This window comes from Calonectris borealis, chromosome 5 (genome assembly GCF_964195595.1).
Source record: "Calonectris borealis chromosome 5, bCalBor7.hap1.2, whole genome shotgun sequence".
Taxonomy (NCBI): Eukaryota; Metazoa; Chordata; class Aves; order Procellariiformes; family Procellariidae; genus Calonectris; species Calonectris borealis.
In genome coordinates this window covers 13,200,251-13,219,425 of record NC_134316.1, presented here as the reverse complement: position 1 = coordinate 13,219,425, position 19,175 = coordinate 13,200,251, and the positions used below count along the sequence as shown (strand labels likewise).

Below are 19,175 nucleotides of genomic sequence, written 5' to 3'. Positions count from 1 at the left end.
TTTGGTTATATCAAATATAAATGGCAAAGGGTGTTTCAGCCTTCAGAAACTTACGAGTTTCTTTATTTTTGCTTTCTTAAGAAAACAGTTTGTAACTTAGGATATATTCAAATTGTTTACAAATTTAAGAATGTGTTCTGTATGAGATAAACAGTGTAAGTGTTCAATATGAATATTTGATAAATATAATAAAAAGTACCATATTTGAGCTTGTATGTACCAGACCACTGACACACTGAAGTAGTTTGTCTTCTTTGCAACTGCTCACTTCAACTTTATGCAAGAAGCTTGAATTCATTGTTACATTCAATTCAATGCTACATGATAATTTTTTCATGGTTAATTAGCAAAATAATTCCATAGTGTCTGTGATTTAGTTTGTTGTTTGCTGGCATTTATTTCTTGTGATGTTGGTGGGTCATCTTCACTTTGCTTCTTGATTCTAGGTTACCTCTATGAACTTCTGACACCCCAATAAGTTATATACTGGAAAAAGCTCTAGAGCTTGAATATGTCGTGTATATGTGCTACTTATCTAGCTGTGTTTGTTCAGTTTTGAGAGGAAACTTTTGAGAGTGTCTTGATATGTTAGGAATTGCATGCTTGTTACTTGTGCGCTTGACAGCTGCAATAATACATTGTCGCTTCAGCTCTCATGGAGTTAGTATCCAAAGACCATACAGATCAAATCTCTAAAATTTTAAACAAAAAAAATGACCTGGGTTTAATGCTGAGGGAAAGGAAGGATAATCTTTTTTCTTTTTTTCCTTCTTTTTTTTATGAGGTGATTGCATTTACTTCCAAATCTAGCTGCCTTTTTTTTTTCTCTCTTAAATGCATATTAAGAAAACTTTACCAAACAAACATTCATAAGTTCGATAAGCTTAGTTTACTATCTAAACCATTAGGAGATCAGACAATGTTTTCTGAATTTTCTCCAGAATGTTTTTTGCAACCATTTGGGTTTTGGTTTTTTTGTGGTTGTTTTTTTTTTATTATTGGTTTTTTTTTTTAATGAAAAAAAAAACCCACTATTTTTCCTCTGATTTTACTGAGAATATAGGTGTCCCTTACCAAATGAGAGTAGTGTGCTAGTGTCGGCATCTGCAGGACTGAGGTTGCTGCTGTGATGGACTGACTGAGTAATTGACCAAGATCAAAAAGAAACAAAAAAAAGAACAGCCAGCAGTGTGGCATTTCGTAACTGGTTAACTGGCAATGTAAATGTTAACGTGTTTCACTTATATTTAACACTATTAATACAGAAAAGTAAAAATTAAGTTTAATGATTCAAAATGTACATGTTATTAAAAATGAGAATTTATATTCATAAAAATTTATCGTTTTAGTAATACTTCCATTACAGGTTGACAGGCTTTTACCCCATGGTACAGTCTTGCTAATTATGTATTTCTAAGATGCTCCCTTGCCCATTATGTACATTTAGTTTATATGCTGCAGGGGATTTTTAACAGTACAAACGGTGAGCGTACTTGTATATGTACATGTTGTTTTGCAAGGATGTGGTGATTTTAGTAAACTGTGTAAATGTGCAGTGTTTAGAGATAACTGTTGTACAAAGGGATGAGATTTTTAAGGATGTGGTCTGAATCCCTACAATACATAAAAGAATGTTGCAATGAGAATCTTAAATACAATATTAAGATGCCCTGACTGGGATAAAAGGTTTTATACACTGTCAAATATGATTGTGTCACAAATCTAACTTTAAGCTGCAAGTAATATTCATTAAAAGCTAATGTTCTCTGTCAGTTCTAGGATAACAAATTTGAAAAAAATTTTAAAAGTCAGTGCTCCTTAATATTCTGAAGTGTTGAAAAATTTCCCAGTGAACATGTGTTAGCTGTACATATGTAAACTTGGGCATGATTCAGAAATACGCTTTTTTGTAGCATTTCTGTATATATTTTTAAAGCTGGATAGAAATCCTTTTATAGCCTTGTAGAGGACTCCTGTGATGCCAGTGTCATGGATTTGTTCGTGGATTTGGGGCTGGGTTTTTTGTTTTCTTTTTTTTTTAGATAAAAGTGAACATTGTTTTATGTAATCTTAAAGATGGCAACTGCAATTCAGCTTTTATTTTCAAATACAGTTCCTAATTTATTTACAGAATTACTATTTACCTCTTGGAGTTGGATTTTTTGATCTGAAAAAGATGGATACAATATTCTTATAAAGGTACATATCGAGGTAGGAAGAAATGAGCTATGTTGACAGATATGGACATCTATACTAACTTGTAGTGCTGAGAAGTATAGAATATGGAATACTGTGCTGTTTTCTTAATGTAGAATAACTGCATGGGATATGATTAAACAGATTGTGGTATTTCGTTGTTGAAGATCTTGCCGTGCATGTTGATCAGCCCTGGTTTTGACCTTTTGGTGGAGATGTCTGTTTCTGACTTAGCATGATTTCAGCATTAGAAGTACTATCAGTCGTATCTATTTAAAAAAAAAAAAAGGGGTGGGGGAGAAATAATGAACATGACAGGTCGTAAGGGTGCCGTTTTTCTGAGCACATTTCATGCAGAGTGCATGGTTTCTTTTTTTTTCCAAGCAGAGACTTTAGAGCTATGCCAAATTCTGAGTCTGTTCTGTGCGAGATGAGAACGTCAGGGTGGTGTCTCAACTTGTCGGCCTGTGATACAGGACTCTGCTAGGGAGGCAAGTGTTATTAAAGCTTTCCTAATGTTTTTAAGTCATAAATGGCTGTCTAGGAGATAGCTCTGTTTTCATCGTCTGTACAATATTAAAGTGTGATGAATCAAGATTGCAGGAGAGGTGATTCCAGAGAAGATTCTGATAATTAAAAAAACAATTGGACCAAATTTTCATTGATAAAACTGTTGTAACCATGAAGAAGGAGGAAAAAGTGAGAAATTCTCAAGAGTTCAGAAATGGAAGATTGTTGTGTGTTTCTTTCAACTGTAGAGTACAGATAAGTAAGCAAAATTGATATCAAGGTAAATCAAAAAGCAAATGAAGTATTGTTCTCTGTGCTGCAGAGAAATTCAACAATATATGTTGGTAATTTCCACAAACTTGTGTCAGGGTAAGTTCAAACTCAAGCAGAGTGTGTTACCTGCTCATTTAAAACTACCGTCTATTTTTGTGATACAGAAGAGACTGATTGGATATATGCAATATAATTGAATTTATGGGAGTCATAGCGGTAATGGACTACTTTGGGGTTTTGACGAGCACTTTTCTTATAAGCTGTTGAGGCTGGAGTTCTCAATGTTTAATGTCACTTTCATCACAGAAACCTGCTCCTGCCAATTGTAAATTAGGTAGAGAACAAAGGTGCAGTACTTGGGCCTTTCTAGTTTAATCACGCTTCTCGTGTGTGTGCGTGGCAATTAGGAATTTTGTCCAGCTGCAAGGTGGTAGCATCACTGTTGAGCTAAAAGTATTTTATGCAAAATAAGATGGTAAATTAAACAAGATAATGCTACTATAGAAGATAATTTGCCCTAAGACGTAATGCATTTAAAAGGCAAAACACTGAGGCAAAACAAATTCTCATGCAAAATATCGATGAATACAGTTTTGTGAAGCAGATGATGCTCTTCTCCCTTGTACATGAACTACATTGGACTAACTCAGTATGCTAAGTGCTGTCCTTCTGGTCTTGGCTGCATTCATGCTTTTACAGTATTTTTGGCAGCCCAATATTGTATTGAGTTTATTGAAACAAAAAGTCCATAAAGGAAAATACTGCAGAAGCTTACTCTTTCCTACATCATTATGGTTAAGTGTCAGTGAGTATATGTATTGTATCATGTGAAAGAACTGTGGAGACCTTCTTTGCCATGTTAATTTAATAACTTTGTTTTTGAACTTTAATCTTTAAAACATTGTCATAGTGTTGCATAAACAGACTTTCCTGTATTTAATTTTCTTCTAAATGTTTAGAAGAATTATTAAAATATGTGCGTGATACGCATATAAATTTCTTAAAGTAAAAACTGGCAATTGTTTGGTGTTCATATGGGAAAATATGATCTATCATATAAGGAAATATTTTAATATTTTATGATTATTAAATCATTAATACAAAGTATTTAGCAATTATCCAGTCTGAATTACTTTTTAATATTTTAAAGATTAAGGAACATGACAGTGAGTGAGTGAGTAACTACCTAAAAAAGGTTATAGGAAAAATACTTTGCTTGAGTGTGTGGATTTTTTTCTTTAGCTAGCTTTACATGAAATCATAGGCTTGGATTACGAGCCATTTTTCATTTCAACTGCCCTATCAAACACCTACTCATTAGTCAGCAGCTGAAAGTGTTAGAACGCTTTACATCTGTCACTGGCAGCATTTCCTACCAAACTTGTTTCCACTGAAGCTTGGATAGAATCCATAAAAATAGGATTTAAAATGTGGTATTGTCTTATTTTCTAGATTTGAACCTGTCTCTTCAGAGTTTAGATATCTCTTAAAATGTCTCTTATTATGCCTTTATTTACAAAAAGAACATTTTGTTCCATTGCACAGGTCTTCATTATAATCAGACCTAAACATTTTTGCTGCTGCACTAAACTTCTCCCTTCTGATCTAACCTCTACTGATCAAACATTGAATGCAATATTTATACATGTAAATATAAGTCAGCATTTGCTGGATAACTAGCATGCTCTGAAGCTTTTACTCTTTTTTACGCTTCATTTCTTCAAAATGACACGTGTGACCTATGTAATAAGGCCACAGACAGGAGTGAGTTTGGTGGTATACATGTTAGCTTTTTATACTGGGCTTGGTTAAAATAGTGTGCCAATACTTGAAACGAGCTCTGGGAAATACGTTTTTGTATCAGATACTATTATTAAAATACATTTCTTTTAAGGTAACTAATGATTTTTTTTGTGTTGTACAGCTTTCTGAACTCAACAGCTATCTACTGATTTCTCCCCCCACTCCCCGCTTACAAAACCTTTTGAGTATACAATATTGGCTGAAGGAAAACTTGGCACTGTTGAGTCTGTGTGTGCTACAGTGACCATGCAAATATTGGGAAATCCAGATAGAGACAAATTCAGTCACAGGCAGATGTTTGCCAATTCCACTTTTAATCAGTTTTTCCTGTACTAGAAGGAGCAAATATTATCAATTTCTCAACGTGGAAGGTAGAATACTATCTTTTGCCATGCTTCAGTCTTAGGAATTCTTTAAGGAAGCCAAATGATAGTCCATACCTGTTTCATTTATCCAGGTAAGGATTTTTTTTCTTATCTGTGTATTTCTTTTGATAGCTAGGTATTAACATGGTGTTTACCGCCTCTGTTTCCTTGAAGAATTTCCTCTTAGCTGTCCTTTGGCATTGAGACAGAACCTTGAAGGAGAGGCCCAATATCCTTCCTATTGCTGCGGTTTCTCCTCTGACATTTGTAGTATCCAGTGCCTTTTCACCCCTAAAACAAAGTTGTTATCCTCGAGTAACTCATTATTCAGGGTTGTGAAGAGACCCTTATTTTCTATAGCCTGACATAATTTGTGAGAATGGTAAGTTTTGCTTAGGCTATAATTAGAGGGGAAAAGAGTAAATTACATTGGTGTAATTAACCAGTATGTTTGCTGATGACACCAAACTGAGTGGGAAAGTGGAAACTTTGGAAAGGAGAGCCACCGTGCAGGAAGACCTGAATAGGCTGGAAGAGTGGGCTAATAAGAACCTTATGAAGTTCAACAAAGACAAATGTAAGGTCTTGCACCTGGGAAAACATAATCCAGGAGTGCAGCACAGGCTGGGATCTACCTGGCTGGGGAGCAGCTCTGTGGAAAGGGACCTGGGGGTCCTGGTAGACAACAAGCTCAATATGAGTGAACAGTGTGCTGCTGTGGCAAAGAAAGCCAAACAGGATGCTGGATTGCATCAACAAGGGCATCACCAGCAGAGGTAAAGAAGTCATTTTTCCACTCTACTCAGTGCTTGTCAGGCCACACCTGGAATACTGTGTTCAGTTTGGGTCTCTCTATGCAAAAAAGATGTGGACAGGCTGGAGAGGGTCCAGAGGAGGGCCACAAAGATGACCAAAGGACTGGGAAGCCTGCCATATGAGAAAAGGCTGAGAGAACTGGGTTTGTTCAGCCTTGAGAAAAGAAGGCTTAGGGGAGACTTATCGCCATGTTCCAGTATTTAAAAGGTGGTTACAAAGAAGATGGAGACTCCCTTTTTACAAGGAGTCACATGGAAAAGATGAGGGTAATGGATACAAGTTACTCCTGGGGAGATTCTGGTAGGACACATGAGGAAAATTTTTCACAATGAGAACAATCAGCGGTTGGAATAATCTCCCCAGGGAGGTGGTGGATTCCCCAATGTTGGACACCTTTAAGATTTCGCTGGACAGGGTGATAGGCCATCTTGTCTAGACCATGCTTTTGCCATGAAAGGTTGGACCAGATGATCCTTGAGGTCCCTTCCAACCTGGTCTTCTATGATTCAGTAAAAGTGAGTCATGTTTATTCCCGTCCCTTTTTTGGGTGGCTGTCTGGTGAACCAGATAATGGAATCAACGTGGCTCAAACTAACCCTTTTCCTTCTCATTTTAACTCTACTCAGTTTCCTAATCTGGTTCAACCATGCAGCTGCACAAGCCCTTGTACAGCGATTTCACGTGGTTGCGGACGTGTGCCTCAGAAGAGGTGGGCTTGCAGCAGTAGCTCATATAGACTTAGCTCAGCTTAGGCTGCATGGAACACAATCTAAGTTAACAGAAAACCAACCTGACAATAAAGTGGCTTTCTTTTGGATTAGTGGACTAAACCAACTCAGCTGTGAGTCTGGTGACCGCTGAAGCAGATGAGAGCAAAATAAAGCAGAGGGGAATGTGGGAAGGGGACTGAAGCTGTCTGCAACTAGGCTGGCTTAGGTTGCTGAGGAGTAGCAACTTCAGCACTTGGTGGAATTATGCCTTTAGTTACCTTAGAGTTCAGACTAAATACTAAATAGTCCCCTCCTCCCCCAATCCAAAAATGAAAACTCCTCATATAGTCTGAGAGGTAACCAACTTTGTCCAAGGTGTCTTCATGTAAATAGAAGTTCATCCAATTTTAGTTACCTTATATCTTGTTCATTCTGTCACTATTAGTTAGAATAGTAGCTAGTTCAGAATGGAAATAAAGACAACCTTTGGGCTGGTGAATTTGTTGTTTGGGCGGAGGGGCAGGGTTGGTTGTTTTTTAAATCGCAACCCAAATGGAATATTGGTTTTGAAAGAAATACTACATTGTCTCGCAGTGTAAAGAGAATTCACCAGCTATAGTGCTGGAACCTAAATGTAACACATCGAATTATATCTTGAGAACTTTATAGGATTTTCCTTCATTCCCATTATCAGGAAGTTGGAAGTGATGAGCAGAGTTCAGAGGAAACCTGTAATACCTACAGTTTTGCTATACTGTCAATATGTTTTTTCATTCATTTAATTCTAAAAATGGGTAGCCGAAGTTAATACGGCTTTTGATTCTCTTGCAACAGAAGTATCTTCATAAATTTGTTCAAGTAACCTCTTCCTCCTCCCATCGATATTCATTAGCTCCATTCCACTTGCACTAATATTCTTTCCCTTCCCATTAGTAAATCAGTTCCTAACTCAATTTTCTTTGCAATTTTTTTCCCAAATAACGTTGCTCAAAATAATTCAGCTTAAGTAAATATTTTCCTCTGGTGGCAAATCAAATATTTTAAGGCTGAAACAAAAGGAGTGTATACAAACCTCCTGAGCAGACTGTACCTCTCAATCTGTACGACTGGTGAGAAGATACCAGGTTTTGCTAACAAACAAAAGGTCTTGTAAAGACTTAAGTTCTTCAACTAGTGTTCTGTCAGAAGCACACCAGAAATATGGCTGTTTGAAGCAGTTTCATGGTAGTTTACTAAGTACTGGCCTCAGATGTAACACAGTCCTGCAGGGAGGAAGAAACATGAATAGGATATGTGTATTTTGCAAGAGAAAACTTACTTGAATGCGACTTGGTGTTCTGCCAATACTACTGCTAGTGCTGCAAATGTCACATCTACTCTCTTTAGTGAAGAACAATGTAGGAGGGTTGACTCTTAAATCATTATCTAAAATTTGCTAATGACCCTCCAACCATTCAAGCCATGCTTATGTATAAGATAGGAAATGGCACTGTAACTAAAGTAACATTCTCTTTTTGCTCTGTTGTGTTCCAGTACAGTAGTTAAGTTGTGTGCCATTGTACCAGCAGTCTTCATATCCATTCTAATCTTTGCAGAGAGTTTGAAAGAGACAGAAGCAGCAGTTGACCATTAAAGCAAAGACACAAGTAGAGAGGAGGAGAGAGCGAGCAGCTGCCTCTTAAAGATGTGGTTATCAGATAAACTGGAATTTTAAACCTAACTTTTGCTGCTTCATACTGTGGCTTATTACTATAGAACAATCTAATTGTACTTTAGATGGGGAAAAGAAACAGAATTTACTTACAAAATTCTGCATATTAAAATATTGAAAAAAATTATCTGAGTTGTTCTTCAGTTTTCTCCTACATCCATCAAGGTCTTGTAGAAAACTTTGTTTGAGGTTCGTCTTGTTTTTGTTTTTAAATCTATTGTTAAAGGCATATCTCTATGGTAGCTTTTTGTTTTATGAGACTAAAACTCCACATCTAAGGTATACCCAAGGGATATATGGATATAAAACCTGAGATTTTTGAGAATACACCTCCCCTGTTTTTGCCTAGACTGAAAGGACAAATGATTTGAATCTCTGTAGTCTCAGGGAAAAGGCTTAAAAAGGCATCAGAAGTTCATGTAGTCCATTTTGATGTTTTCAAAAGCAGGATCAACTAATTTATATCACTCGTTATGTTTGGCCATCTTTTAAATTATTAAAAGTTTGCAGTGTCTTATTTTGTTTCACTATGCTTATTGTGAGAGGATTTCATTTAATATCTAACCTAATCTTCCTTGATGTAGGAGGAATTTACTGTCCGTAGTGAATGTAGAAAAACTAATTCTGTCCATCTCCATAATTACTTTTTAAAATACTTGGATATTCAGTCTAGTCATTTCTATTAAAAAAAAAAAAAACCAAAACAAAAAAAACAATCCAACCAAATCAAACAAACAAAAAAACCCAACCCACATCACACCAAACAGAGCAGCTTTATTTTTTTTAACTAAGTAATATTTTCTAGATTGGTCGTCTTTGGGCTTTCTCATCAGGTTTACACCCTTCTTCAACTGTGACATCAAGGAGGTACTACTTCAAATCGGGGCTTGTCAGCAGTCAGTAAATCCTTGATTTCTTCATGTGTCTTATGGGTAATCCTGTTTTTTATATCTCAGTTAGTCTTTTCCCTTCATCCAATTCAATAATGTTCTGTACAGCTCTAACTCACCTTTGACAGTGTATTATTGTAGTGCAATATAATTTTTCTAACCAGGTATGCGTATGCCCTATAATTTGGTTTTTTTTCCAAATTTTCATCAGCAAATTACCTAATTGAAGTGTCTCTTCCTCCTTTTTTGATGTACTCCTTTTTTGAGCAGATATAAGTTAGGACAGTGTCGTAGACCAAGTAACCTAAATATTTAAAGATGACATACTGGTGCAAATAGTATTTGGGGAGAAGCGCAGACTTGGAGATGGTACGAGTATAACATTGCCTGTTTCTCTGACCATCGCTCCCAGAAGTGCAGTACCTAGGAGACAAAATGGTCCTTCAAATAGCTCATTGTAAAAATAAATGTGCAAGTCTCATGTGATGAAGACTGTTGCTTACAGTTTTGTTCTAAATACCTTAAGTAATTTGCCTAAAAAGTTTAGAAATTGTTACGCTGTGCTTTTTCGTATTTCTGGGATTATGCAGCAAAACTGTTTCCGTATGTCTATATATTGGTTCTTACTGCTGCAAGACGTTAGTTTTAAAAAGTTACTTTTAATTACTGAACTTTCTAGAGAGAAAAACATGAATTTTGCAATATCCAAGTTTACCAACATTACATTAAACTTAAGATAGGTCCATTTCTAGACTGAAAGACGTATTCAGATGAGCATGAAACACGAGGTTTTTATTTCCTGAATATGTATATCTTTTTATTTGTAACATACATATTAGAAACGAGTCATAAAATACTTCATGGGAATGCTTGTAAGGTTTTATATTTATAAATCACTACTATTAATAATTTTTAGTGTGAATCACCTTTTAATATGGCTCTTGAAAGCTAAAGTTGTAGATGTTTCTCTTAATGCTATGTTTTTCCAGTGGTTAAGTTGAACTGCAGTTTGGTAATTCTTGGCCACCTTACTGAAGGAAAGATTAAGATTTTGGCTTTTTCAGGAAAGAGGAAAAAAAAAATGCATGTACTCTTTCCAGCAGGTGCGCACTGAATGTTATCTGGGGGGGAAACACTAGAGCAGCAGCAAGATCATCCTGCTTTAAAAAACACAAACGCAAGAGGCGCGTCCCCTCCTCAGGCTGCGGTTTGCCAAGCCCCGCTTCTGCCGGGGCCCGGCCCGCCGCGGCGGGAGGGAGGCGCGGGGCTGGCGGCGGGGCCGGGGCCGGCGCAGCAGCGCAGGGCGCAGTGACAGCCCCGCACCAGCCTCTGCTCATTCGCGGCCTCTTCAGTGTCATTTTAAGTTGCTGCCGTTAGCCAATGGGGCTCCTCCCGCCCGCTGACATCACTAACTAGCCAGTTCCCTCCAGCTGCAGAGCGCTTCAGTTTCTGTCTTTTTTTAAACTAAAATGGAGGCTGGTTTCTTGCCTTAAGGAATACATTGCCTTGCCTGCTGGAGCCTAGATGTTGACATGTAACAGAGCCGGCAGCAGGATGGTGGTTGACGCAGCCAATTCCAATGGGCCGTTCCAGCCCGTGGCCCTTTTGCATATTAGAGGTGAGTTATTGTGCGTGTGCGAGTGAATCGCGACCCTCCGACGAGCTAATAAAGGGCTATTGTGGTGCTCGATAAGGGGAGCAGGAAGTCCTTTGTAGCCCAGTCCCTTTCGGTTTGTTACAGCTGCAATAAAACCGGGGGCGATCGAAACCCGGGTTCTATTAAATGCGTTTTGGGAAGATTTAAGAATTCGGAGAGGCATTGCATACACAGTTAAAAGCAGGTTTTACTGCTTTCTGCCGTAACTCTCCCATCCCCCTTTCAAGCTGTGCTGATGTCAAAGGATGTGAAGTCACTACCCCAGAAAGGTACTGAGTGGGGGGAGGGAAGAGCCAAGTTATGGCTATACAGTTTCTATAGAATAAGGGCAAACATTTGGTGTGCTTCAAAGCCTTTTTTTGTGTGAATTACTCAGATAGATCTCCTTTAAAATCCACTGCAGCTTGTGAAAGAATTGGGAGTGTTGTTGGGGAGGAAGGGGGGGGGGGGAGAGATATGACATTTATTATGAAAATATCCTTTATGTATTCAGAAAGCATTTCCTAGAAGAGATGCGGTTCAGCTTTAACAAGCAAGCTCTTATGTGCCTATCGCTTTGTGCAGTTTTGAATGTTAAATTTCTTCACAGCATATGTTCTTTTGGGTTTATAGAATTAGTGCATTATGAATCTACATTTTATATAATTCATTGGGAAAATACATGTTGGTATGACACTTTTGCATAATACTGAATATGTATCTCTTGTTCTGTATTTTTGCAGTTAGTAAAATTTGGCATTGCTATAGGGGTTTTTTTGTGTAGTTTTCTAGCTGGCTGTTAACAAACCAAAGCGCTTTTTTTTAATGTCTTCCTTAAGGTGGTTTTGGTTTAGAACTTTTTATGAAAGCAGAACATGTGTTACCTGGGATCAGCACACCTTGAACAATGGCATTTATATGCAAGAAACACAGCTGATGCCGTTCTCAATTACCTTTGCTTCTCAGCTTTCACTGGGGTAGGCTAGATGTTAGTACTGAAAAGAGGTTTTTTTTCATTAATATTGCATACACAGAAAAAATTTTGCTTTGAAAGTTTACAAAACCTCATCTGTTCAGAAGCCTGCTCCTTTAAGCAGTAGCACTGGTCTTCATGTATTAAGAAATCATGATTTCTCTTTATCTTTTAAAAGAGCCATATCCTTCTCTGTCTGAAATGGGACTGGATGTATTCCAGAAGACTTTAAACTCTAATTTTAGTTTGTGAGTGGGGGGGAAATGCGATAAAAATCCCTTGAGTTAGAATAGGGACAGTGCTTGTTGTCAAGGGAATATAAATGCAACTGCCTGACCTGTAGACAGGCCTTCGCTTTTCACTCTGCGCAAATCACCTTAATTCTCTGATAGATGCTGCTGTTTGGAAGGGGAGAAGCACCATCTTTTAAAGGTGCAGGTCAGGGAAACAAACCAAGACTGGAATCAGAATCATGAAATGTTATAATAATCCTTTGTCTCAATACGGTAACAAGGGTTTTGTCATGAATTTATTATCCCTGCTGTTGCTCCAATCAAATACATAATTGAGGAAACAACAGATTTTAAGAAACTGTTCTGAAATTTACTTTCCTAAGACCTACACTTTTGGTGCACTGGATAATACAGTAGTAAAGTAGCGTTTAAGGGGTTTTGTGGTTTGGTTGTGTGTGGTGTGTGTGTGTGTTTGTTTTCTTTTTTTTAAATGGGTGATCAGAGTGGACTTTCTCGTAAGCAATTAAGGAATAACTGGGAGATTGTTTTGCATTTTTCAGGTGGTAGGAAATTAGATTGGTCTTTGGTATTATAGCCCAGAGGAGTTTTTTGATGCTGGGAGGGGAAAAGCATCTCTTCCATACATCTATGTATATAGAATTTGCTTTGGTTTTTTTGTGTGTACCTCATCTCACTAGCTGCTCTGATGTTACCAGTACTGATCTGCCTCCAAAATGAAGCCTGTCAGAACAATACATGCAAAATTAATAGCAGTAAAAATGAACTGGTAACTCTGAAGCCTAATGACAAATGTTTACTGTTTGTCCCAATCCATACTACTTTTACAGTTGTCTTTTTACATCATCTGTTGCAGTATAGGATTGAATTTCTAGTAGAAGTACTCCTCTTTGCAGCTGTAGGAGCTAAAACTTCAATGTCAAAAGTGGGGGGGCACAAGCTCCTCAGTTGTTTCTAGTAGATCTAGTCTGTTGTAATAGAGAAGATACTACTTTATCACCAATTTCATATAATCTTTAAACTAAAATTTTGAGATGGTGTATTATATTTTATTTTACCCTTATATTGTAGCTACCATATTTGGCCTTAATCTTATTTTTAAAAAAATCTGTGAAGCTGTGTGGTCTACGCTATCAGGACTTCCTTGAAAATAAAAATTACAATCTTGCTTTTCTAAATTCTAAAGCACTTTCTGTACCTGGATCATATGGAGTGTGTAATGTCTGCAGAATAAAAAGGAAATCTTCTGATTTGGCATGGAATGGGAGCTTGTTCCCCTTCTTCCTCCCCCTCCTGAACTGCGGACAGCTTTATTGTCTGGGCTACTTACAGCTTTGCCAAAACACAATTGGAAAAGCAGATGCAGGTGGGTTTTAAAAATGATGTTATGAGTCTTGTGAATAGGAAATAAGGGTGTCAAAATTTTATTGACTGCTGTTGCTGTCACTGGGATCTGCACCATGACCAATAAGGAGGAGCAGTAGGTGTTTGTAGGATAGGAGGTGTCAGGGCCCCATGTACCCCATCCTCCAGCAGTTCATTTAGCTGCCAGTGCTCAAGGTCATCTTGGATATGGTGCAGCCATGTAATCTTGAGTCAGACTGCTGTGGAAAGAGCTGTGAGAAGTCTTGTCGGGGTTCCCCTTTCACTCAGGAGTTGTCTTTAAGCTCAGGCCTTTGGCTGTGGTCGTTGCCTCACCTAGGTTGCAGCTATGTGGTTGTCCAGCCACGTACCTTGCTGATCTGGATCCTGATGTGTTGACTACCTGGCTTGGTGTGCCTCTTCACTGTGGACTTGTTCAACAACCACTGGACTGTTGGCTGACCCTGGTCACTGTCAGTACACCTGCTCTTCTTTCCTCATTCAGGTACTGTGAGACTATGCCCTTTGTCACAACCGTAGACTGTTGGCAGTTGTTCAAGACCAATGTGTAGAAATCAGGTCTGCAGAAGATGACTTTGGACCTGGTGTTGGAAAACACCGAGCACCAAAAGAGCCTAATCCACACTGAATGCAAGTGGCGTGGAGCCATTACTGCGTGCTATTTGCTTGTGCTGAAAGCACTGGCTCAGTGAGAGTGTTTGGCCTGCTGAGGTAGTGAGCCCGTGGTCATTCCACCCACAACAGGCTTTCCAGGAGATCTGAGTTATGCTACTGCTGCGTTGATCTTTCTAGAGTACAAAGATAGTGCATAATGGTCAGCTGAGCTGCTTGTCACTGGTTATCATGGTGAACTGAAAACTTACCTTGTATTGAAACGATCCAAAGCTTCCAAGAAAATTACAATTCCAGTTTGAGCAGCCATTGTGGCCATGGAATGACTGACTGCTGTGGTTTGTGATCCTGGATAGAGACTTGAGCTTGTAGCTGGCTGTGAAACAAATGGTGTAGCCAAAGCCACTGCTTGTGGGATATCTGCATGGAGAACTCCTTTAGGATCTTCGTGCATAGACGGGTCACTAGCTATGAAGATGCCATTAGGACAGCACAGAGAAGAGGGTTATTGGGTATTATGAATTTAAGATTTTTGCAACAAGGAGAGAAGCAGAGCTGGATGGTGTTTTCAAGATGCGTCTTTCTCCTTATGGAGCCCTTCTGGTTTTGAACAAAATATTGGTAAAATTATGCTCTGATCTGCAATGGCAAAATCAGCAGAATATCAAAGTTACTTTAGTGGCCTAGTTGCTGACTGGCTGGGATTGGTAATGTCCATGCTTTTCAAAACCGATTTTCAAGATGTTTTGCAAGACATACTGAAGTTGTGTGGGAAGGAGGGTGAGAACACCCTGATACTGTGTCAACTCAAACTGCTGCTTCCTGTAGGCCATAACCTGTTTCAAATATCTCATTGTCCATCCTTCTCTGCCCTAGAGAGCAGCAAATTTTTTGTGACAGATTCGACTTTGTCATTATTTAAGTTATTTCAGATTTTGTGAAAGATGGTTTGACTTTTTTCAAAGAAGAAGTAAGTGATGTTAACTTTGTCCATTCTTTCTATGTGCTTCTCGTGTGTATTGATCTTGAGTAAGGGATCATGGAAGGTGGTTCATATTCCATCTTCACATAGTGCTTTTCTACTGGGTATCGCTAAAAATATCAATGCTAATGTTTTTGTGGTGTAAATATCTGACTATTTAGATAGAAATTTGCATTCTTGTTGATGAGATTGCTTGGGTTGGGTTAAGTACTAGCATAGCATCAAGCACCTGTTGGTGGTGTTTTCCCTGAGCTTGGGCCACCTTTGATCTGGAGCTGAAAGGTTACCTGATCACCATGAAGTACTGTCAGGTTTTTAAAGCAACCAAGTGCTATCTATCTATTGCATTTCCACTTACTTTATATTTTCATACTTGGCTATGAAAGATCAAGATCCATTTGGCAATGTGTAAACATAGGAAACAACTTTTAAGTGAGCTGCATATTGCATTTAAACCTGAAGTATGCAATTTATTTCTTAAAGGAGAAAAGCTCGGCACTTTCATTTTAGAAAGAACCCAGCATGTGTTTCTTTTTCTTGAAAAATAATTGACCTGGAGATACTTTTGTCTAACCATACTTGCTAAAAATCATGAAGGCTCTTGCTTTGCAGGAATTGTTTCTGAGCTAAAAACAGGAAAAAAAAAAAAAAAGAAATTATCCATTTTGTAATTAAATGGGAAGCAGAGGCCAAAGCTTATACTTCAGAAGTAGTACAGACCAAATTCAGTATGCAGAACAGTAACCATTAATCTCATGATGTACAAAAGGAGGCTGAAAGAACTGGGTTTGTTTGGCCTGAGGAAGGGAAGGCTAAGGGGAGATGTTGTCTTCAACTAACTGATGAGAGGGCATACAGGACAGAGCCAGGCTCTTCTCAGAGGTCCACAGTGATTGAGTGAGAAGTAACCAATATGAGTTGCAACACAGCAGGAGATTGCAATTATATACAGGGAGAAAAAATTTTCACCATAAAAGTGGTTAAACACTGGAACAAGGTTCCAAAAGGGGCTGTGAAATCTTTGTGCTTGTAGATACTTAAAACTTGACTGGACAATGCTATGAGCCGTCTTTATCTAGTTTACCCTGCTTTGAGTGGGGGATTAGGCTAGCAGAAATGAGACGGTCCTTTCTGGTGAAAATTATTCTATGATTCTGTCATTCTTCGTGGCATGTGGGACCAAAAAATGACTGGCCTTACTGTCACTTAAAAAGTCTGCCTTAGTAACTGAGGGAAAAGAAGAAGAAAAAAAAAAAAGATAGTTTACAATAACAATATTGCTCTTTGAATTTAAAAAAGTACATTAGAAGTGATATTGTAATATTTTTAATATGTTTGGTGCCAGCGTGCCTATTAGTAGTACGTTTACCTCTGTGTTAACTCTTAATTTTTGGTGTTACGGTGTATTAAATGATTCTTACCATGGTTTTGAGAACTCTTAAAGATGGGTGACTGGAACCGCATGCAGTATTAAAAATATTGGCACGCTAGAAGGATGTTTTGTTCATTTCTTAATATTCTGTTAGCAGCTCAGCAGTAATAAAAAAAAATTGTGGCAGGTATGTGTTTTTTACAGAACATCTGTAACTCTAGAAAGTATCTTCTTGGTAAGCTAGAACTCATAAATGTACACAGTCAGCTATTTCACCCCCACCTCTTTACATTTATCAGCTTTTGGAAAGATCTAATAGATTGAATTCATTTGCTCAGTATCGTGAGATTTTTCTGTAGCTCTTTTTAACAAGCTTTAAACTGTCAATGAATACTGCATTAACAAACTGTGTGACCTCACTATTCATCTTCTGTGGTGTTTATGAAAATGTTAAACAGTGTAATTTCTGCCACAGATCCTTACAACGTGTTTCTGGTAATCTTCCTGCATTATAAAAACATTACGTTAAAAGTCTAAAAATCCAGGAATAATTGTCATTTACCAACTTTCTAATACTTTCCAAGAACTTGATAAATTTCAAGGATAATTTCCTTTACATGTGCTCATTTTGCCTTTTTTGGGTATTAATGTTTTGTTATAGTCTGAAACTGGCCTATGCTGATTATGAAAGCATGCCTAAAAATCTCAAAAAGTCACCTTTCATGCTACTAGTTTTTTGCTGCTAGTGTATACTGCGGTGGAAAATGAATCTGTTTTATTCCTTCTGTATTTTCTGTGTAATGATAATCTTCACCTTTATGCACATCTTGCATTTTCCACATAAGTGTGTATTTTTAAGGATGATGAATTTAACTGGTCTGAGCATGTATGTTTGTTTAAATATTAATTTCCTTTAATCCTTCAACACATTTAAATTTAGTAAACATTTAAGGTACAGTGACTCTTTGTTGTGAGAAGTGAGTAAAATCTTCCTGGGAAGAAAGGTACATAGAGTAGACATCATCATCACTTTCTTCAGAGATGCTTCCATCACAATGATGAATCGTGCTAATTCTCTTTCAGTGAATTTAAATTTTAAAATTACAGCTGCTTGTAAAACTGCAGGTTTGTTTTTACTTTTGTGGAAATATTCCTGTGCAAAAGACCTTCAAAACTTTTTTTCACCCCTGCTAATCCAATAAATGGGTTTTCCCATGGCCAGCACACATCTTCTGTCCTGCTTGTGGGTCATAGTTGTTGTTGGGTTTGGATCAAATGGATAAACCTTAGCTGAGATTTAAAGGAAGTTAAAATGCTTGTTCTTCCCTTTTCTCCTGTATGAGCCAATTATAATTTGAAGGGTTGAGAACCAGCTGCATGTTTGGGCTGATATCTGTGCCTTCGTACCAAGCTACCCAGACTCCATTGATAATCAGCTTGACTCCTGGAGCGCATAGTCCGTCTTGCCAAAAGTTTCTTATATGCTTATAGCAAGTTCTCAGCCACTCCTGCTCTTTAACATTGCTTCATCAGTTGTACACTGAATTGTTAGCTTTGAAACCCATGCACTGTTCCTTTCTAAAAGTTGCTTCAAAAAAGGAGAAAAAAGACCATCTTCCTCAAGAACAAGCAGCAGTTCTATTCTTAATGAACCTAGGCCTCTCGTATCTGTAGGATTGTGAAATGTTTACTGAAGAGATTTGTCAATTAGTATTAGATAATAATCTGATTTGTCAAAGGACTGATATTGGTACAAATGACTGTTATTGTATTGCCTCTTGTGCGGTTTTGCTAGATTTTTTCGAAGGACATCCAGACATAGCCACAGTACACAGCCACAGTACACATAGACTGATAGTTTTTTAATGGTATATACTGAAGCAACTCATGGGAAGTGTTTTTAATACTTGACCAAGAGCAGATTTAAAGGAGGTTGCTTAGTTATCACTTCTGCTGCATTTAACATGGTGACATGCTTATTAACTCTTCACTTACTGTGCATCACCGTATCAGAGGATGTACTTTACCTTGTTACTGCTTTTACTCTGCATGCTCTGTCATTCTTCTTACTTCACTTTGGGTTATTTTTACCTTTGTATAGATTCTTTGCCCGTATGAAGAGTGTATGTTTAAGTTCTGCTGCTGGAAGCCATGAAGATGTTAAGTGTTCACACTGCACTTAAAATCTCTAAGGGTGTGACTGTGAAATGTCTCCGGAGGGGACTTTTTGTTGAGCTGAAAATTCCGTGAAATTATAGGAAGGTAGTCAGCTGGAATTTTTAAGTTACATTTACTGACTCATGGTGTAATTTGCGTGCCCTTTCAAGGAAGCAAAATTATATTGGCATAAGTGCATATTTTCCTCAATTTTTATTCATACATCAAAAATCTTCTGGTTTGTGAGTGTTGCTATGAAATACATTTTAAGATTAAAATTCGGTGTCATCTGTTTCTGAGGAAAAATTTATTCCCATTTCTGTTCAAAGCTTTTAATAATTAATTTCAACTTCTGCAGAGCCAGCTAATTCTCTCCATGTGCTATCAAACACTGTTAGCTACTGAAACTGCATTGTAAACCACATAGATTAAGTGAGCACCAGCAATATTTAATAGATACAGAAATACTTACATCGTATGCAGGCAAGATGTTCCACTGGTGGCAGTGGCTTTTACATTCTAACCTTTATGCTCA

The 19,175-nt window shown here is 37.7% G+C and overlaps 1 protein-coding gene across 8 annotated transcripts in view; it reads left to right on the top strand.

The window, feature by feature from the left end:
• PPP2R5C (protein phosphatase 2 regulatory subunit B'gamma) overlaps window positions 1–19,175 on the top strand; it is an 83,963-nt gene that overhangs the window by 20,479 nt on the left and 44,309 nt on the right. Inside the window, exons 1-2 of one of the 8 annotated variants that reach the window (XM_075151081.1) lie at window positions 5,266–9,316; window positions 10,769–10,892. The exons of 5 other annotated variants lie outside the window; for them this stretch is intronic. In XM_075151081.1, coding sequence (XP_075007182.1) covers window positions 10,799–10,892 — 94 coding nt within the window. In that variant the 5' untranslated portion in view covers window positions 5,266–9,316; window positions 10,769–10,798. Of the gene's footprint in view, window positions 1–2,583; window positions 2,688–5,265; window positions 9,317–10,768; window positions 10,893–19,175 lie in introns of those variants that run through there. 2 more of the 8 variants (XM_075151080.1, XM_075151083.1) reach the window with 2 other exon arrangements.